Below are 21,241 nucleotides of genomic sequence, written 5' to 3'. Positions count from 1 at the left end.
GGGTATCTCACACAAGTGAAATCATATGGTATTTGCCTTTTTGTGTCTGTCTTACTTCACTAAACATAAAGTCCTCAAGGTCCATCCACATTGTGGCCGGTGTCAGCATTTCCCTCACTTTTAAAGTTGAATCATATTCCATTGTATGGATATATCCTATTTTGTTCATCCATTCATCAGGACTTTGGTTTTTGCATGGAACAGGCAATGGGCAAGGTGCTGGGAGTTCAGCACAATGGTGAGCTAAACTGTCCCATTACTTGACCTCATGGAGGCCACTGTATAGAGGGAACAGGAACAAATAATATAGGTTCACACTGGGGGCCATCAGAGCTGTGATGGGGGAAGCATGGTGTCCTGTGGCAACCAGGATCCTCTCCTGACTCTGCCTGGGAGGGCTCTTGGAGAACGAGGAGGTGTCTAAGTAGAGAGCTGAAGGATGACCGGGAAATTATCAGAGAGTAAGGAGAGAAGGGGAGAGACCTCCAGACAGAAGGCACTGCATGTGCAAAGATCCTGGGGTGAGAGAGTGTGGCCAGGTGGAGAAACTGTGAATGGTTCAGTAAGGCTGGAACACAGGACATGAGGTGTGCAGCGCCCACAGGTGAAGAGGTACCATGTGGGCTGCACTCCCTACACATCAATCTCTCCTTCCTCAGATCTGTGAAGAATGGTGCCAAAACAAGGGTGGACATCCTCTGCACCTACCGGCAGCCCCCCAGCAGCCCGGATCTGCCTGCCAAGCAGGTGTTCCATGAGCTGAGCCGGCAGACCCGTGGCATTACCCGGCTGGGTCCCTATTCTCTGGACAAGGACAGCCTCTACCTCAATGGTGAGCAGTTCTCAGCCCCCCCTCACTGCTTCCATACCCCCGTCCCACAGGTCAGGAAACCTAGGGGAAACCTTGAGACAAATTCAGGTGTGAATCTCAACTCTATACTGACCCCTACCCTCCAACAGTCACTCTGTAAGGCTGTCCCTGATCACACCTGTTCTACAGATGAAGACATGGAGGCTCTGAAAAGTTAAGTAATTTGCCCAAGTGGGTGCAGCTAGAGAAGGACGGAGCTAGGCCTGAGCCCCAGCAGTTAGCATCCAACACTGTGCTTGACCCTATGCTTTTAACTCCTGAAAGATCATTCCAGGGGAGGCATGGGAAAAGAATATCCCACATCTGTCTTCTCTCCCAGCTTCTTACCCTAGACCGGGGATGGGCTTCTCTCCTGGGTGGGGCCCTAGTGCCAGGAAATGAGGTAGGCACTCTGGACATCTGTGGGGTCCAAGCTTTGGACATGCCGGGCATCTTTGTAGAAGCCAGGAAGGGACAGTGTTTAAGAAGGTGACCCACCCCCTCTGGGGTTCTGAGAGGCAGAGCATGGAACGTGGTGAGGTTTATTGGAATAATTCAGCTTCTCTTCTCTCTGTCCCCAGCTTGGAAATGGTATTTGGCAAATCACACTTTCTTATCCCCATTACCACATCAGGTGGACAGGGAGACATCCTGGCCCTTTATGACTCCCATTTGAGCAAAGAGGGAGATGTACAGAGAAGGAAAGCAACCTACCCATGCCACTAGTCAGTCTGGGTCTTGATGTTGTGCGTTCACATCTTTTCCCTTCACCTTGGCCCTTGCAGGGGCAAGTTTAGGATATTTCCCCCCCCTGTAAAATATGCTTCATTTTGTTCACTCAGCCAGCAGTCCCCAGAATCTGCTATAAGCCAGGCCTTGTGCTTGGCACCAGGGACACAGGCTACATGGGCAACCTGTCCTAATGTGAGCTCCAAAGGGACAGAGATATTTTGCTCAGTGATATATTCTCCAAATGTAATAGAACTTGGCACATAGTAGGTTCTCAATAAATAGTTGTTGGTTGGAGGGATAGATTGGAGGGAGGGCGGAAGGGTAGATATTGGGATGGATATATATGTGGGGGAATAAATATGTGAACATAAATGTGATGAGGGTCTCTTAGGGGCATGCTGGAGAGGTGGATAGGGAAGGGTCATCTCTACCTGGAAGATCAGGAAAACCTTAATGATGGAGATGACATTTGAGTCTGATCTTGGAAAATGCATAGATGCTTCCCTGGTACACAGAAGGAAAGGCCAGCAGGAGCCCCACATGGACAAAGGCATGGACTATCTGGGATTGTGCTGCCACCTCTCCTTACGTGTGACATTTATGTTTCCAGGTTATAATGAACGTGGTCCAGATGAGCCTCCTACAAGTATGTATCTTTGCAACCAGTACCCATATCAGCCTCTCCCGATCTTGAGCCAAACTTTTCTCCTCACTAATAAAGGGAGCTTGCCCCAATCTCAGGCTGCTCTCCTGAGTGTGGCCAGGGATCAGTGGGAAGAAGCATGCTGAGTCCTTGGTCTCTTCTGGGCCTGCAGCCATGGCATTGGCTTTCTAAACTTTCCACACCCTTTTGGGTTGGAGGAAGAAATTTGAACAAATATTTCCTACAGGGATGCAGGGTTGGGGTCAGATGAGGAGTCCATGCCTCCTGAAAACAAGATCTCTTACAAGGGCCACAGAAGGGGCCTCAATGTCAAGATGCAACTGTGGTGGCCACTCAGTGGTTTGGCCAAATTTGCCTGTTTGTTGTCCAATGGTCCCTTCATCTATCTTTTAATCCATCCATTCTCCCATTCTCAAGTTATCTCTTCTCTCAGACTTCTCCATTCTTCCTTCCCTCTATCCATCTTTTCTTCCTTCTTTCCCTTTGTCCATCCAAACTTTCATCCATTCTTCCTTTCTTCAATTCATCCATCCATCCTTCCTTCCCTCCTTCTCTCTCTTCTTTCATCCACCCATCCATCAATTCATCCATCCGTCCTTCTATCTCTCCTTGCATCCATCCATGCTTCATTCCTTCTCTCCTTTGTCCATCCTTCCATCCATCCATCTTTCATTCTTTACTTCTTTCCATCCATCTGTCCATCCATCCAGCCTCTGCCTATTCACTTGCTTGTCTTTTCCTCCTTTTTCCCTTCTATCCATCTCTCCAACTTTTCTTCCTGTGTTTATTCTTTCTTTCTTTTTGACCCTTCGTTTGTTCATTATTCCTCTGTCCATCCAGGTATACCCCCTGTCTGTCCACTCTTCTGCCCATTCATCTCCCTGTCCTCTTGCTTAATCTCTCTCTTGTTCGCCTACCCTTACTTTATTGAGTTTATTTCACTCGTGGGCTCATTCACCCCTCTGCTCACACAATTCCTCCTTCCCTTACTCTCATTGGTGACACACCTGTGAATGCTTGTCCTGGGGCAACCACTGCTAGAGCCCAGGAAAGCTTTGGGGAGTTTCTCCCACTGTGTGGGGACTCTGTTCCTTCCTGATGACTGCCCTTTCCACAGCTCCTGAGGCAGCCACCACATTCCTGCCTCATTCATCATCACCTACACAACCAGAAGCCACCACAGGTATCTGGGAGATCCCTTTTCCTTCCCAAGAAAAGCTCTGCTCTACCAGTCAGTTGTAAAATTCTGGTGTAGGTCAGTCATGTCAATTGCAAAGATTATACTGACAATTCAGTCTAATGCATACCCTTATGGAGCCACTAGCTTTGTGAGATCAGCAAACCATTATAACAACAATGTGAGATATTTTGGGGAGAGGCACCTAGTATAATTTTGGGGGGAAGTCTTTCTGGAGAAAGTTTCAACCAAAATGAGAGTTTAAGAATGAGGAGGTGTCATCCAGGAAAATAGGGGATGAAGAGTTTTCCTGATATAGGAGATTTGATGAGCAAAGTCTCAGTGGCCAGAAACAGCATAGTGTATGGAGAGAATTGAGAGGGATTTGGTTTGCATAAAGCATAAAGCTGAACCTAGAGTAGATGGATATTGAAGCTGAAAGGATCACAAGAACCATATTGGGAAGAACCTTGAGTGCCAGCTCAAGAAGTTTGAACTTGACACTGAAGGCCAAAGGAAGCCATGGGTAGTGGTGACTATACTGAGATTTTTTTACTTAAGGAAATTTCTTCTAGTTTTCAGTGTAGAGAACATTCTTTAGAGAGGGCATCCAATAAGTCTGCTGGGGTGTTGGTCCAAGTGAGAGAAGAAAAGGCTTGAGCTGGGAGAGGATAGAGAGGATGTATATGAGGACCATTCTGCAAGTGGTATTGGGGTTACTTGGAGGGGAAGGAGGAGGAGCTGAGCGACATGATGGTTTTGAATTGGGTGACCAGATAGTGGGTGGTGGTGCCACTGGAAGAGAAGATGACAGAGTACAATGAATGTAGGACTCTGATTTGGTCTCAGGCCAGCTCTCAGTAGTAGCCATCTCTCCCCTCTCTTCTTGTAGCTATGGGATACAACTTGAAGACCCTTACACTCAACTTCACCATCTCGAACCTCCAGTATTCAGTGGACATGAGCAATGGCTCAGCTATGTTCAACTCCACCAAGAGGACTCTGCAGCGCCTGGTGAGACCCTGGTCCCAGAAGTTCCTAGTGGGATCAATTCCACCCAGCCCTTGCCCCACTTTTGTCTCTCCTGTTCATCCTCCTCTCCCTTCCTCCCCAGCTTGGATCCTTGTTCCAGAAGAGCAGTTTGGGCCCCTTCTACTCAGATTGCAGACTAATCTCCCTCAGGTAGGACTCTTTTTCTGAGCATTTGCTAGTAGTGACCATTTTGGTGACCAACCCTTCCAGTCTTCCCGCTGATCTCCCATTTGTTACCCACCTCCTTGTGATCCCCATAGTGAGGTTTCAGGACCTACCTTTAGAGTCCCCACATCCCTCTCTCCCCAGACCTGAGAAGGATGGGCCAACCACCCATGTTGATGCCATCTGCACCTACCACCATGACTTCATGGGCCATGGACTTGACAGAGAGCAGCTTTACTGGGAGCTGTACCAGCTGACCCATGGTGTCACCCAGATGGGCTTCTATACCCTGGTCCATGACAGCCTCTTCGTCAATGGTGAGTGATTTATAGCAATCATTATTGGTCCCCATTCTACTTTATTTCCTCTTTAACAAGTCAGCCCAAGTTCTGATGAGACAATATCCTCCCCAAACTCTCCGTGGAAAAAGTCTCTCCTGTTATTTTAGGTAAATAGCATGAAATTCTTTGACAAATTAATATAATGGATTCTAATTTGAACCCCGAGTGTCTGACTCATGGGATCACTTGGGACAGGAGTTCTACAATGTGAGGCCCCTCTCTGTCAGTGGTTCTAACCTAGAGACAGTTCTGCCCTTCGGGAGACACTTGGCAATGACTGGAGACATTTTGGTTGCCACAACTGGGGAAGAGTGCTACCGGCATCTAGTGGCTAGAGCTCAAGGGTGTTGCTAATGTCCTCCAACGAACAGGAGATCCTCGCCACCAAGACTTAGGTAGCCCCAAATATCAGTAGTTCCGAGGATGAGAAACCCTGCTCTCCATGGTCCCATGGTTCCTAGATGGGCACCAGACCAACTAATCATACTTCACCACAATTGTTTAATTATCCAACTTTATGAAATTAAGGTCTTGTAATGTGTCACTACAACCTCAGTTCTTTAGTTAGTATATTCTCATACCCAGTGAATGAGTAAATGAGTGAACCATTGGGAGAAAAGTATCTCAGCCCCATATTTGAGGATCTACTGAAGTTTACATTCACCCCTTCAACAAACACATTTACGTTACCATTCTGTCCCAAGCCATGTGCTGGGTACAGGGATAGAACACACAAGTTCTCTCCCTGAAAAATCTCATAACCAAGAGGACTGAATATTACTTAGGGACACACCAAAAAGGCAGAGACACTGTTATTAACAGGGTGCCATGGAATCACAGAGGGGGAACAATTCAGGGAAGGCTTCCTAGAAGAAGATATTATGTACCCAGTACTATACTAGGCCCTGGAACATGGCAAGAACAAGACAGAGAGATCCCTGCTCTCCTGGAGTTCCATCTCATTGGGGTTCTGAAACATGAGTAGGAGTTTTCCAGGAAAAGCAGAGGATTGAAGAACATTCCACGAAGTGGGAATTGCATAAGTGCAATAGAAAAACTCACCCTGGGAGAATCCCTGTAAAATTCCAGTTTTCCCCATTGTGGGGTGACTTTCCATTTGGAAGTCCCCAGCATGTGGGCCTAAGTTTGGCTGACTCTGACAGTAGGCACTATGCCTCTCTCTGTGCTAATGGCTAAGAGTCTCCAATGGTCTTCTCCTCCTCTCGTTGGCTCCAGGCTATGCACCCCAGAGTTTATCTACCCAGAGGGAGTATCAGCTAAATTTCCGCATCATCAACTGGAACCTCAGCAACCCAGACCCCACATCCTTGGAGTACACAGCCCTGTGGAGGGACATCCAGGACAAGGTAGTGTCTCTCTCTCCTGTCCTGTCTCTCCTTGAACTGGGTGCCCCTGTCATTCATTGGAGTACACAGACCTGTGGAGGGACATCCAGGACAAGGTAGTGTCTCTCTCTCCTGTCCTATCTCTCCTTGCCCTGGGTGCCCCTGTCATTCCTCTGATTCACATATATTAAGTGATTATTTCAATTTTGCCCTTTGCCTATGTGTTTTGAGTTCTCTCATTTTCCAAAGGTGGTGCTCTGGCTGCCTTCCCCATTTTCCAGATGGGCAAACTGAGGCTCAGAAGGGGGAGTGGTGTGCCTAAGGTCACACAGCCAGGATACAAACTCAGAGCTCCTTTGCTCTAAGGCCTGTGTTCTTTCACTGGCTCCAGTAGACCCCTCCAGCCCCAGGAGGCCTCCATCTCACCCACTGTCCCCACCCTTTATTCTAGGTCACCAAACTCTACAGAAGCAGCCAGCTACAAGACATATTCCACTCCTGCCTGGTCACCAATTTGACGTAAGTTGAGGAGGTTGGAAGCGCTGGCTGAGCTGGCAGCTTGCGGCTCTGAGCTTCCATCCTGGCACAGTCTTTGAGATGAAAGTCACTGACAAGCTCTCCATGCTCCCCCACGTCCCTGTCAGCCATTCCTACCATCTCCTTCCATAGGACTTTGGGGAGGGGTAAGGGAAGGATTAACCTCATGGGACCACCAACACTAGCATCCACCAACTTCTCCTCTTTGAGATACTTTCAACAAAGATCAGCTCAATAATAACATTTCCCGTGGCCGTACCCCTGCTGAGCACTTTCATGCATGGTCATCTCATGGGATTCTCATACAGCCCCTGTGAGATGGATACTATTGTGATCATCCCCATTGTTCAGATGGGGAAGCTGAGGCTTGGAGAAGAAAAGTAAACAGCTCAAGAATTGCCCAAATTTGGTTGGAACCCAGGTCTGTGAAGAATGGGTGGAAGAACTGAAACACTGGGGAACAGGAGGATCATGGGACACAGTGCCAACTTTGAGTGTTTCCAGACTTCAGTTCTTTCGTCTTTAAGATGGGGATAATCATAATGATACCCTCCACCAGAGTGATGGTGAGGGAATGTTTAAGTCACTTCCTAGAGGTGCTCCGTAGATGTTCATTATTTTTATAGTTATTTGTTCTATTCCCAACTCGTGGAAACCTTGTATTTTTGGTCAGGGTGTCTTCTCTAGCCTGGGAGATAATCTCTCACCTCTTGCCTTTAGGTCTTTGAGCCTATTAAACAAGAACTCAGGAGACACTGCTCGTGTTGAGTGATGGCTGAGTTCCATGATCTCTGTCTCTAGGTTGGGCTCCATGTTGGTCACTGTCCAGGTACTGTTCTCTTCCAATGTGGACCCCAGCGTGGTGAAGAAAGTCTTTCTGGACAAGACCCTGAATGTCTCATCCCACTGGCTAGGGGCCACCTATCAGCTAACGGACCTGCATGTGACAGGTGCAAGATTGGGGGTTGATTTCATGGCTTGAAGAGATGGGGTTATGAGGAAGGAAGGATGGGGCTTCTCAGGAGCAGTAGAATGGATGGAGGCTCTGGAGGGGAAAGGGGGACTTTCTGGAGGCCCATGTTGATGACTCATGACATTGGATCATCCAACAGGAAGTAGGAAGAAAACATGCAGCAATTGCACCCAAGGAAATGATTATTTTTACTCAAATCTTTCCAACCCAAAATGTGTAGTATCCTGAGTTGCTTTCTTAGGCCCTCTGGCTATGACTCATACGTTGATTGATTGAAGGACACATTCATTCATTCAACAAGTATGTCATGAAAGTAAATAGGCACTGATGATGCACTGTGGAAACTGCTACAATCAGAGAATTTCAAGAACCTGAGGGAACCCCAAGGAGGGACACACAGCCCATCTTGGAAAGTTTTCTGGAGGAAGTAATGAGCAAACTGAGATGTGATGGTGAACATGACCTAGCCAATGGGAGGAGTTAGGGAGTCGAGTTACATGTGTTTATATCCTAGAAGACAGAATATTTGGGGAGGCTCTAAGGAGTTGGTGTGGCTGGAGCAAACACTTTGACATGGAAGAAGTGGTGGGTAAAGCTATAGAAGCAGGCAGGGACTTTCTTGGGCACTGGAATTGTTTGCAGAGGAATGTAACAGAATTCTGCTTTAGAAAGCTCATCCTCTGAGTGTTGTATAGAGAGTGGATTGGGAAGGGGAGAAGACCAGAGGCAGCGAGATACATTAGGAACTTAGGTCAACAAAGGTGTATGACAGATGTCCCCTAGGGTGATCAGTACCTGCACTTGCCTTCTGTGCCCCAGAAGGGCCCAATCTCCTCATCCCCACATACTAGTGAGCTCTCATAATGCTTGGGGGAGAGTTGGTGGATAGAGAGATCAATGGATATAAAGTGGTTGGGTGGATAGAGGGCCTTATGCAAAACATCTTTAAAAATCCAACTCCGGTCACATTGCCAGGAATAAGTAGACTAGCTGGAATGACTTTTTTGCTAAAATCTTCACCTGATTGGGACTTTTATACCTTCTTTTTATTATAGAAGTGGAGCCATCAGCTCATCTACCAATAGACATACCAACAAGCAGTCCCAGCCCTGAGCACTTCCAGCTGAATTTCACTGTCACCAACCTACTCTATTCCCAGGACATAGCCCAGCCAGGCACCACCAAACACCGGCAGAACAAGAGAAGTATTGAGAATGCGGTGAGAATCCACTCCATTCCCATGTAGAGACAGACCTATGGACACTGGGTAGTCAGAGGGTGATTTTTCATAACAATTTCATAACAATTCATGAAGATAGGTTCTTATGCCCATTTACAAATTAAGAAACAGGCCCAGAGAATTTCAGTAGCTAGTCCAGGGTCCTGTAGCTAAGTCATACTCTGGAATGGGATGTCCTTTGGTACACTTATCTGGGCTAGTGTTTGTTGAGATAAGAAAAAATAGATGGGAAAAAATAGAAGGGAAGTATGCTCAGCGGCTAAAAATTCTCCTGCCACTTGGCCTGGGATGGTGATCAAGGGAACATTGTCCTATCTTTCAGCTCAACCAGGTCTTCCGAAACAGCAGCATCAAGAGTTTTTTCTCTGGCTGTCAAGTTTTAGCATTCAGGTGAGTTCCAGCTCAGGATCTAATCACTCTGGAGACTCCTGATGTCCTTTAAGTAAAAGTGTCCCCATTGTCATGGTCCCAGTTCTAGCTCTTATGGAAGATAGCCCTGGGAGTATTGAACTGTTACCTAAAAACCAACTTATTCCTAAACCAGTGAACCCAACTGGCTCAGAAATTCAAGAAAGCCAGAGTAGACTTCAGCAGACCTGGAGGCACCTGATGTTGGGCCATGGGATGTCGAGTAGAGCATCCATGCCTTAAGAAATTAGCCATTGAAGTCAGGATCCATAGAAGATGGGGGTGGCTAGAACCAGATGACTTAGAATCCAGCAGTCGGACTGTGATGCTCAGTAGTGTAGCCACTAGTCAAAAGAGCCAATCCAAACTTCTCATATATCTACTGAAATAGGATCACATAGAAAATGGACCCCTTTGAAGTGCACAATTTAGTGCTTTATTTGTAGAGTAGTACAATCATCCCACTATCTAATGGTGGAATTTTTTAAAATTATGTTCAGTTAGCCACCGACTAGTACATCATTAGTTTTTGATGTAGATGTGATGTAGGGTGTGGAATGTTCTTTTAAAAAAATCCTGTACCCATTAGCAGTTGCTTCCTAGTCTTCCCTTAATCCACATCCCCTAGCAAACAATAATCTACTTTCTGTCTGTCTGGATTTGCCTATTCTGAACATCCCATATTAATGAATTCAAATACTACGGGGCCTTTTGTGACCAACTTCTTTCCCTGAGCATAATGTTTTCAAGATCCATCCATGTTGTAATACGTATAAGTACTTCATTCCTTTTTTTATGACTAAATAATATCTGTTGTATAGCTCTACTACTTTAAAAAACTTTTATTTAAATTCAATTTAATTAACATACACTGTATTACTAGTTTAAGATGTAGAATTTAGTGATTCATGAGTTGCACGTAACACCCAGTGCTCATTGCATCACATGCCCTCCTTCATACCCATCCCCCATTTACCCCATCCCCTGCCCCAGCAACCCTCAGTTTGTCTCCTGGAGTTAAGAGTCTCTTACAGAGGCAAACCGTAAGGAGGTAAACCAGTTTGCATTTATCCATTCATTCACTGATGAACCTTGGGTTATCTCCACTTTTTTGTCTATTATGAATAATGTTGCTATGATCATTTTCATGTAAGTTTTTGCATCAGCTTGTGTTTTCAGTTCTCTTGGGCATGTACATAGGACTGGTATTGTATGGTCATATGGTAATTCCAGGCTAACTTTTGAGGAACTACTGAACTGTTTGCCACAGAGGTTCTACCATTTCCCACTCTCATAAGCAATGTATGAGTTCCAAACTATCCAGATCCTCACCAACAATTGTTATTATCCCTTTTTTTACTATAGTCATCCCAGTGGATGTGAAATGGTATCTCACTGTTGTTCCAATTTGCATTTTCCTAACAATTAGTGATGTTGAACTTTTTTAAAAAATTTTTTATTTTTTTTATTTCTTTTCAGTGTACCAGAATTCATTGTATGCACCACACCCAGTGCTCCATGCAATACCTGCCCTCCATAATACCTACCACCAGGCTCACCCAACCTCCCACCCCCTGCCCCTTCAAAACCCTCAGATTGTTTTTCAGAGTCCATAGTCTCTCATGGTTCATCTCCCCCTCCAATTTCCCCCAACTCCCTTCTCCTCTCCATCTCCCCATGTCCTCCGTGTTATTTCCTATGCTCCACAAATAAGTGAAACCATATGATAATTGACTCTCTCTGCTTGACTTATTTCACTCAGTATAATTTCTTCCAGTCCCATCCATGTTGATACAAAAGTTGGGTATTCATCCTTTCTGATGGAGGCATAATACTGCATAGTGTATATGGACCACATCTTCCTTATCCATTCATCCGTTGAAGGGCATCTTGGTTCTTTCCACAGTTTGGCGACCATGGCCATTGCTGCTATGAACATTGGGGTACAGATGTCCCTTCTTTTTACTACATCTGTATTTTGGGGGTAAATACCCAGTAGTGCAATTGCAGGGCCATAGGGAAGCTCTATTTTTAATTTCTTGAGGAATCTCCACACTGTTCTCCAAAGTGGCTGCACCAGCTTGCATTCCCACCAACAGTGTAAGAGGGTTTCCCTTTCTCCACATCCTCTCCAACACACATTGTTTACTGTCTTGTTAATTTTGGCCATAAATCAAAACCACATTGAGATACCACCTTACACCAGCTAGAAAGGCCAAAATTAACAAGACAGTAAACATTTTTTTTTAGTACCGATTGGTCATTTCCTATCTTCTTTGCAGAAATTTCTATTTTTAAGTCCTTTTCCCAGTTTTACACTGATTTTTTTTATTGTTGAGTTATCACCATTTTTGTGTGTTCTGGATACTAGATCTTTGTCAGATATATGATTTGCAAATATGTTCTTCTATTTGTCACGTTGCCTTTTCACCTTCTAGGTACTACCCTTTGAAACACATCTTTAATTTTAATTTCATCTTTAATTTTGATGACTCTCAGTTTATCAATTTTTTCTTTGGTTGTTTGTGATTTTAGTCCCAAATCAAAGAAACCATTGCCTAATCCAAATTCACAAAGATTTACACCCAGCATTTTTTTCCTAAGAGTTTTATAATTTTATCTCTTATATTTAGGCATTTGATTTATTTTGCTAATTTTTGTCTGTGTTGTGAGGTGCGAGTCCAACTTCATTCTTTAGTTTGTGGATATTTAATTGTATCAGTACTGATTTGTTAGCTAGGCTATTCTTTCCCTGTTATCTCGGCACCCTTGTTGAAAATCAGTTGTCCATGATTGCATGAGTTTATTTATGGATTTTCAAGGGTAGTATTTAATGATTCATCAGTTGCATATAACACCCAGTGCTCATTATATCAAGTGTCCTCCTTAATGCCCATCATCCATTTACCTGATCCCCCCACCCACCCACTTCCCCTTATTTTTTATTTTTTTGGAAGGACACACTTTCAGAGTTTTCAGCCATTTTTTCTGACATCCTCTTTTTTTCTTAACTAACCGATCCTCGGATTGTTACAAGCCTTTGGTTAATTTCTAGACCTCTGAAAAAGTTGATTTTGACCATTCTTGCCAGTGTTCTCAATGATTTTATGGATTTTTGGAAGTCCTTACAGTAAACATTTCAAAATGTTCTCCCCATGGCTTTTTATTTATAACCTAATTAAATTAAACAAAATGAGACATTCATTTCCTCACCCACACTAGCATATTTTAAGTGCTCAACAACAAAATGGGGCTAATAATTCCTGTATTTTGACATTGCAGACACCAATGTTTGTATAATTGCAGAAGGTTCTTTTGGACAGGACCTAGAAGCAGGGAACCTGAAGCAAGGTAGAATTCAAGGTAGTCTTGTTCATCCCTTTTGCCCTTCCAGGTCTGTCCCACACAGCAGCCACACTGGGGTGGATTCACTGTGTAACTTTTCACCATTGGTTCGGAAACTGGGCAGAGTTGCCATTTATTTGGAGTTCCTGAGGCTGACCAATAATGGCACCCAGCTGCAGAACTTTACCCTGGACAGAAACAGTGTCCTTGTGGATGGTAAGGCTTCTTGGTCATTGGGGCAGGAGTTTAGGGGTCCAACCTCCACATGTGGGTTCTTTCCTGGGAATCTAGAGACCTGGGGTTGAGTCAGCATTAAACTTTTTTAGGCTTATGGGAGGTGACATATTCCCCCCAGGCTTTATCTACCATTGAGGGAGAGGAAGGAATACCCAGTGGGATATTAGAGACATTTGCCTTCTCAGAGATAGCTCTGTGACCTCAGGCGGGTCACTTCACCTCTCTGGAATTCTGTTTCTCATCCCTGTACTAAAAGTCACTTGGCCAGTGGTGAGTGGGGGATTCTAGCTCTGAGCTGCGTATGAACTAGCCTTTTCTCCAAGACAGGCTGTATAAAAAGAGGACCTGTGTAAGAATGGACCTGACTTGGCCCTAGGTTGTAGTTTGCCAAGTTCTGCTCTGGATCAGCACCATGCAGTAGAACTTTCTGCTATAATGGAATGTTCTCTATATGTGCTGTCCAGCACAATGGCTGCATGTGACTATTGTATACTTAAAATCTGGCTATTGTGACTGGCTTTTGTAGTTACTGATTTTTAATATTACCAAGGTAACAGATTTTTAAATTTGAGTTGATTAAAATTATTTTTAATTTAAGAAGCTACTTGTAGCTGTTCCATATTGGACAGCACATCTATAAGAAGTTGTCTGGGGAGGGGCCGTCCAGTAGGGTGACCTGAAACTCTCTCCCATGCCCAGTGGGTGCTATGTGTCCCTACTTTCATGGGGTTCATGCTGCAGTTACAATGACAAGAATAGGCAATTGGAAAGTATCAATTATTTGGTGTGAAATAAATCATACTTGGAAGTGGTCATCACAGAAGCCTTCCTGGAAAAAACTTACATTGTAGGTGAATCCTGGAAAATGAGTATAAAACAACTTAGTAAAGGAGAAGGGGTGAATGTGTTTCTGGGCAGGGAAGAGAGCTTTTGAGTGGGAATTTACAAATTTAGAGACATCTCTTGGTCTTGCCAGCTATGATAACCCATTCTCCCCAAAACCATCATAAGATGGCCCAGCCCAATTTCAGCCCTCCTTGCCCAGAGGTATGAATTTGATTAATTTATTACGCTCCTTGGATTATGTAGCAAAGTGTCCTCATTTTTTAGAGAAAAATGGGTGAACATTATGATTTCTACTTCAACATTTCAGGGAAAATACGAATGAAGCAAGGGTGGCAAGTGCTAACAATTTATACATTGGATAAAATATTGTTTTAATTGGGTAAAATATGCATTGTTAAATCTAGATGATGTGTGTTTATGATATTCTGTTTTTCTGTGTATTTGAAAAGTCTTATTTAAAAAGCATAAAAACAAAATTTAAAAAGCACAAAACACACTCACATGCATTCTCCATTTCATTCATTTCCAGGGTATTCACACAACAGAAATGATGTCTTGACTGAGAATTCTGGTAAGTCTCAAAGAAGTCCCAGCCCAGGATGGGGAAGGAATGTCTTGATGCTGTACTTAATGAAAACCATGTGCCCAGAGTCTTAATAATGGTGAAAGCTGGACAATCCATGTCAGGGACTGTTAGGCACAACGCAGGGAAAGCAGGAGCTTCTAGGGGAATGACAGGAGGTGACTCACACCAGCACTTGTCTCCCCAGACCTCCCCTACTGGGCCATCATCCTTATCTGCTTGGCAGGACTCCTGGTAGTCATCACATGCCTGATCTGCTGCTTCTTGGTAAGTAAGGAGGGTTGCTTGTCTTTTTACTATTAGGTTGTAAGAGTTCTTTATGCTTTATAAATATATTTCCTTTGCTGGGAATATGTTTTGTGAATTTCTCTCATAGTTTGTGTGTGTTTTGCTTTTTCCTTTTTTAAAGAATTTTTTAAAGATTTATTTATTTGAGAGAGAGGGAATGAGCAGACAGAGGGGAAGAGGGAGACAGAGAGAGAGAGAGAGAGAGACTCCTCAAGCAGACTCCCCAAAAAGCATGGAGCCTGACAGGGGGCTCCATCCCAGGACCCTGAGATCATGATCTGAGCTGAAGTCAAGAGTCGGCCTCTTAACTGACTGAGTCACCCAGTGCCCCTTGCTTTTTCCTTCTTTTAAACAACATAAGTCTTAAGGAAACATAAGTGAAAGTCCTAATGAGATACTATGACACATGAGGATGGCTAAAATTGAAAAGATTGACTCTGACAAGTGGTGATAAAGATGAGGAACTACTAGAACTCTCAGAGAATGCTGTTGAGAAATAGCTTGGGTGCATTTTTAAAGGTTGCATATACCTACCCAGCCATTCCACTCCTAAGAATTCATGCAAGAGAAATAACATTAAATTAAATTAAATTAAATAGTTAAATTAAATTAAAATTAGAATAGACTAGAATCTATACAAAGACTTGTACACAAATGTTCATAATAACTTTATTTTACCAGCCAAAAACTTAAAACAACCCAGAGGTCCGTCAACAGATGAATGGATCAACAAACCCTGGTCTAGCCCCATAATGGAATACTAATTCAGGAATAAAAAGGAATGAATGACAAATACATGCACTGACATGCATAAATCTCAAAATAATAATGTGGAGTGAAAGAAGCTAGATAACAATGAGTACATAGTGTATGATCCTGTTTATAAACAAATTACAGAAGACAAGCTAATCTACAGGGATATCAATCAGATCAGTGGCTCCCTGGGAATGAGAAAGTTTTTGCAAATGGCAGGGAAGGAGGAATTACAAAGGAGCAAGAGGACACTTTGGGGGATGACGAGCTTTCCTTGTCTTGATTGTGGTGATGGTTCACAAAGTTATAATCAAAACTTGTCAAATCATTTGCTTTACATGCATACAGCTCATTGTACACCAGTTAAACCTCAGTTAAGTAGAGGGTGCCTGTGTGGAGGGAGGGAAGGAGAGGATATGAATGGGGTATCAGAGAAAAGGGTAGAAAAACAGAGTTGAAGGGAAGAGAGAAGAGAAATAGATAAAAGGACGAGGCATGCCTGAGAGAAAATGAAGTAGAAAAAGGTTGAGACACACACAGAAGGCACCAGGCATCTGTGGCTTTGGCCACCCTCATCCCTGAGGTCCCAGGCCATTCTTACACCCTCTTCTTGCCCTCACAGGTCACCGTCTGCCGGCGGAAGAAGGAGGGAGGCTACGAGGTTCAGCAGCACAGCCTGGGCTATTACCTGCCTCATCTGGACCTGAGGAAGCTGCAGTGAGAGCTCTGCCTGGGGGCTCCAACAGGAATAACCACATTGGAATAGGAATAAACCACATTGGTCAGACACAGTCTCTGGGCCCTTCTTGACTTGGCCTCTGACTGGTTCACAGGAGACAGAGATGAAAGGTTTTTCCTTTCACTGAGCCCTGAGGGGCAGCTGCAGTTCTGTCTTTTGGCTTCACACCATTTCCTCCCTCAGAGGCATCAGAACTGGCAAGAGACCCAGACATTGTATCATGTAAAATCAACATTCCACCTCAATTCGAGGTTTCTCTTCCTAGAAACCTTGGAGCACACCTCCCCTTGGCTCTGTGCCAACCACCACACCCATCTCCATTCCTCCATATTTCCCCACCCCTGATGTTCTCCTGACACTGTCTCATTCTCGGAAGCTCGGGTTCACCAGGACTTCCAGACCAGTCTGCCTCAGGGGCTCCTCTCCCCTCATGAGTCCTCCAAGATGGGAAATTGTCCAAGAAGGAATGAGTGAGTCAGGAATGACTGTGCAATCAACATTGGGACTTGGAGCCGAAATGACCAGGTATCTGGGAAGCCTCAGTCCCAGAGAAATCTCAAGGCTTGAGAGACATGGTTTCTGCTTTGGATATAAAGTTAAATAACACTCAGTGGGAAAGAAAAAAATCTGAGGAAAAGGCTAGACAGTCTTTCTTCATCTTTCTCTGTGCTGACTCCAACTAGATAGAGCAGGGTTGCTCCAGCAAGCAGCCCCAGATGAGCAAGGCATGAGGGAAGCTGTGCTGTCCTGCTTTGGATTTGCAGGACTAGTTGGCATGAGCTCTATACCTTTTGCAGACAACCACAGCTGAAGACACCCAAGGGCAGAGAAGTCACGGCAATGCCACCTGTTCAAACTTACTTGGTGTGAGAGTCATATCCTCAGTCTTAAGCAGTCATTCTCTGAGAATGCCTTCTCTGGAAATCATAATAATGATAACAAGAGCTATATCATTATTGATTCCTTAATATCTCCTAAGCAACATGAGTGGCAACCTTTCCCAGCTGCCTTCTCAGTCTCTAGCCTCTGCATGCATTGTCTCAGCTAACACTCACCATCCTTGAGAGCTGCATTCCCATTTTATAGCTAATGATACAGAGGCTCAGAGATACTAAATAACCAGGAAGGAAAAAATTTACTAAGAACCTAAGTTAAACACCTCACCACACTATCTGTTGAAGAAAAAGGTAAAAACACTTTCTGAAATACGGACAGACTCAACATTGCCCTGCCAGAGGCCTTCAGTGAAAGAACCAGTCAAGGATGTACATCAGGAAGCAGAAATGTGAACCCAGAAAAATGTAACAGGAGTGATGAGGGAAAGAAAAAATTCAGTGTATCTAAATCAGAATTAGTCTTCAAACAAGGTGTTAAAGAACATTCTAAAATTCCAGATGAGTGCCTCATGGAAGAAGAGAGGATGGGATATTACTGAGCCATCAGAAAGGATGAATAACCAACTTTTGCATCAGTATGGACGGGACTGGAGGAGATTATGCTGAGTGAAATAAGTCAAGCAGAGGAAGTCAATTATCATATGGTTTCACTTACTTTTGGAAGATAAGGAATAGCATGGAGAACAATAGGAGAAGGAAGGGGAAAATGAAGGGGGGTAAAAATCAGAGGGGGAAATGAATCATGAGAGACTGTGGACTCTGAGAAACAAACTGAGGGTTTTAGAGAGTAGGAGGGTGGGGGGATGGGTTGGCCTGGTGATGGGTATTAAGGAGAGCACGTATCGCATGGAGCACTGGGTGTTATATGTAAACAATGAATCTTGGAATACTACATCAAAAACTAATGACATACTGTATGGTGACTAACATAACATAGTAAAAAACAATAAAATAAAATAACTCATTTTTAGGTAAGATAGAAATACTACAAATATTATTTTTTAAAAACTCATTCTCAGAAACTGATGAACCCATGAGACAAAAGTTAAGTAATGATGAAAAGGCTTTAAATATTACCACAGTTTGCTCAAGCAAATTGACAATTAAATCCCAATGAGCAGTGTGGTTCAGTGATAGATTAATACTGAAAACAGTCTCTTTTGACATCAGGATCCCCAAAATGGCACATCCATTTTTGGGAATCAGATTTCCAACACACAGAGATATTTTGAAAAGTGAAAAGTCTGGTATTTCCTTGTACTGAATTCTGAATTAACATGCAACAAAGAACAGAAAAATAGAGACCTACAAACATACATCTTCTTTGAGAACATAAAAAAAAATTATGTTGGAATCTGTTGGAATCTTAACACAAAAAGAATAGTCCATTTCAACCAGGCATGTTTTACTCTGACTGTGAAGGCAGAACACTAAATAATGCCATGACTTTGATCACTCTCTTTTGACTTTAAAATGCAAATAACGTACAGAGTAAGAGAAGATAACAGTACCTCATGGAAAGGAAAGACCTCCTTTCTTTCCTCACCTGAAACCCAATCTCGCAGCTCAAAAAGATCACTGTGTCTATTGTCTATGTCACACAAAATAATTTAATATAAGCAAAGTACCAGTACATATTAAAGTTTCGAGGGCTCAGGAGCATATGAAGGCACCATGGGCACTGCAAAGAGACCTTAATAAAGTCCCATGCTCCATTTCACCTGCACTAGCTTCTCTTTTTTCTCATGGTGTTTTTCGGGATGTGCTTCTTGGCCCCTCATTTTCTCTGCCTCTCTAGCAAGTCTGTCTACAGCCAGTGCCATGGCCAACCTTTCTCTCGCTATCTTCACTTTCCTTTCCTGTTTCCTGATATCTTCCTCAGTCACCAGAAACTGTTTGCACAGAAGCTGTGGGATACCCAGACCAGCTCCTGGAATCACCTTTACCAAATCTGAAGACCCAGCAGGGGTGGGCGTGGGGCTGGGGTTCAGACCACCTACAAGAACACCTGGCAGATATTCACTTGAGCACCTAGGAACAAGTTTTTGCAAGGCTTTGTCAAGATCCAACGTGCTTAAGAGTTCCCCTGCACTGCTATAAGCCTGGAGACCTTGCAGCCTCTTCTGCCAGCACATCTGCTGGGGCTTGTTCAGGGTTTCCTCCCAGTGATGGCATCTGACCTCATTTACAGGATAGGATGTGATTCTGGTTACTGGCCTCTTGAATATGTGACTGGACATCCTCAAAGGGATTGAGACACTTAAGCAAGACATTGGTTTGGATTGGTTTCCACAATCCTGCTGCTTCCTCTGTGGAGTCTTGACCATCATACTTCTTTTCCTTTTACCCTATAAACATAAATCATGAGATTGGTTTAAAATGTTTTAAGAGGCTGCCTTCTTAGGAACACCGTATTGGTTACCTTCTACTTCTACCTTCCTTCTCTACTTCTGGGGATGTCATCAAATAGATTTGGGTGAAAACCAGAAAGTTCAAGATCAAAATTCAGGACCTACCCCAGATCATTTCCCCTTCACCATCTTTTTGTTGTTGTTGTTGTTGTTAAAGATTTTACTTATTTATTTGACAGATGGAGATCACAAGTAGGCCGAGAGGCAAGCAGAAAGAGGGAGGAAGCAGGCTCCCTGCTGAGCAGAGAGCCTAATGCAGGGCTTGATCCCAGGACCCTGAGATCATGACCTGAGCTGAAGGCAGAGGCTTTAACCCACAGAGCCACAAGATCCTCTCTTTTATGATTTATTCTCACTTGTCCTTGTCACTCTTAACCATACAATTCCTGTTTTTCCCCCCTACCCCTAGATCCATGGTGCCCAGTGTTTTTCTAAATCTCCAGCCCCACCACCCGTCTGTGTTAGGTGACTATTCATTTGGTCTACCTGTTGACCACTTGGTGTTCAGAGCTTAAACCAATAGTGTAATTATCATCTGCCCCACTCTTAACAACTCACTCCCATATCCCAGACATTCACATCAACCAACAATGTCATGGTCAAAAATAAATAATTCAGAAAACATATTCACCTACTACAAATTCCTGATTTTCAGTTTTCACTCAAAAAATACAATATGCAATATTGTATACTTCTACAATAATTACCTTATACAATGTTACCTGTCCCTCAAGATTGGAAGTGATGCCAGATCACCATATCCTCACCTTACTTTCTCTCCTATTCCTATCAATTCTGGATTCCATAGTCTATGATCTCAATAATTCCCTTGGAATAATCCAGAATTCCTTAACACGTATCATATCTGCCTTGTAAAATTTCAAATCTGGAAGACCCTGGTTATCCACCATGCCATAGCTATTGCTAGTCTTAGGATAACTGGTGAGGAGAGCACACATACTTTGGTAATCACTATAAATCCAGAATCAACCGCTTCCACTGCAAAGCATCCATAATGCCTGGAATTTTACTCTGTTTTTTATGTGTCAGCATATTTACTCCTTGGCTTTTCACAAAACTTGCTTCAAACATTCCCTACTTTTCTTTTTACCTCATACCTATCCAAGTTCCCTTAACTTGCCTGATACTTCACAGAGAAATGGCTCTTTCTACTCCTTCCCTTTCATTGTGAGTCATGGAGAAAAGATCATCTCTATCCTGTGCCTCTGGGGCCTCATCTTCAAGCACCTCCTCAGACGACCCGACTCTTCCATCTGCTGTCACCATTCTGTGGGTTCTTCCCTGTTAAGGTCACAATGACTCCTTTGTTACTAGACCCAGGAGGAACTTTTCAGTATTCACATGACAAGATCTTTAAGTTGAAAACTTCTATACAATCTAAATACAAAGCAGATACATCCGACAAGATTCAACTTAAAAAATGAGACTGCGTTATCAATGGAAAATGCTGAATTTCTGATATTCAGCACACATGAAAAACATAAACTATCTCTATTAATTTTTACATTGATTGCAAGCACCGGTAAAAATATCTTGGTTATAATTTTTTAAAATATACTATTAAAATTCATTTTATACCTTTTAAAAATCTCTTTAAAGGTGGCTACTAAATTAAAAAAAAAAATCCATGTTATAGAGCATTTAGTGGTCCTATTGA

General features: G+C 43.5%; 2 protein-coding genes across 2 annotated transcripts in view; one reads left to right on the top strand and one right to left on the bottom strand.

The window, feature by feature from the left end:
* Positions 1-17,721, top strand: part of MUC16 (mucin 16, cell surface associated) — a 74,705-nt gene extending 56,984 nt beyond the window's left edge. Inside the window, exons 50-64 of the mRNA XM_032883876.1 lie at positions 660-832; positions 2,193-2,228; positions 3,364-3,429; positions 4,316-4,437; positions 4,538-4,605; positions 4,765-4,937; positions 6,198-6,328; positions 6,759-6,826; positions 7,646-7,794; positions 8,873-9,036; positions 9,380-9,447; positions 12,860-13,026; positions 14,423-14,464; positions 14,664-14,743; positions 16,140-17,721. Coding sequence (XP_032739767.1) covers positions 660-832; positions 2,193-2,228; positions 3,364-3,429; positions 4,316-4,437; positions 4,538-4,605; positions 4,765-4,937; positions 6,198-6,328; positions 6,759-6,826; positions 7,646-7,794; positions 8,873-9,036; positions 9,380-9,447; positions 12,860-13,026; positions 14,423-14,464; positions 14,664-14,743; positions 16,140-16,238 — 1,606 coding nt within the window. The 3' untranslated portion in view covers positions 16,239-17,721. The remainder of the gene's footprint in view (positions 1-659; positions 833-2,192; positions 2,229-3,363; positions 3,430-4,315; positions 4,438-4,537; positions 4,606-4,764; positions 4,938-6,197; positions 6,329-6,758; positions 6,827-7,645; positions 7,795-8,872; positions 9,037-9,379; positions 9,448-12,859; positions 13,027-14,422; positions 14,465-14,663; positions 14,744-16,139) is intronic.
* A 424-nt stretch (positions 17,722-18,145) lies between these two features.
* Positions 18,146-20,829, bottom strand: LOC116883047 (methyl-CpG-binding domain protein 3-like 1). Its single transcript, XM_032883916.1, has 2 exons — positions 20,705-20,829; positions 18,146-19,500 (listed from the first exon to the last, which is right to left on the bottom strand). Exon 2 carries the CDS (start codon positions 19,480-19,482, stop codon positions 18,847-18,849), a length of 636 nt encoding a protein of 211 aa, XP_032739807.1. The 5' UTR covers positions 19,483-19,500; positions 20,705-20,829; the 3' UTR covers positions 18,146-18,846.
* Positions 20,830-21,241: the final 412 nt, after the last annotated feature.

This window comes from Lontra canadensis, unplaced genomic scaffold, assembly GCF_010015895.1.
Source record: "Lontra canadensis isolate GAN:19392208 unplaced genomic scaffold, GSC_riverotter_1.0 scaffold88, whole genome shotgun sequence".
In the NCBI taxonomy this organism is placed as follows: domain Eukaryota; kingdom Metazoa; phylum Chordata; class Mammalia; order Carnivora; family Mustelidae; genus Lontra; species Lontra canadensis.
This window is presented reverse-complemented; position numbering and strand designations above follow the sequence as displayed.

Bases quoted from the DNA above. Each gene is read 5' to 3' on its own strand.
- LOC116883047 (XM_032883916.1), bottom strand. From the start codon at position 19,482: ATGATGGTCAAGACTCCACAGAGGAAGCAGCAGGATTGTGGAAACCAA.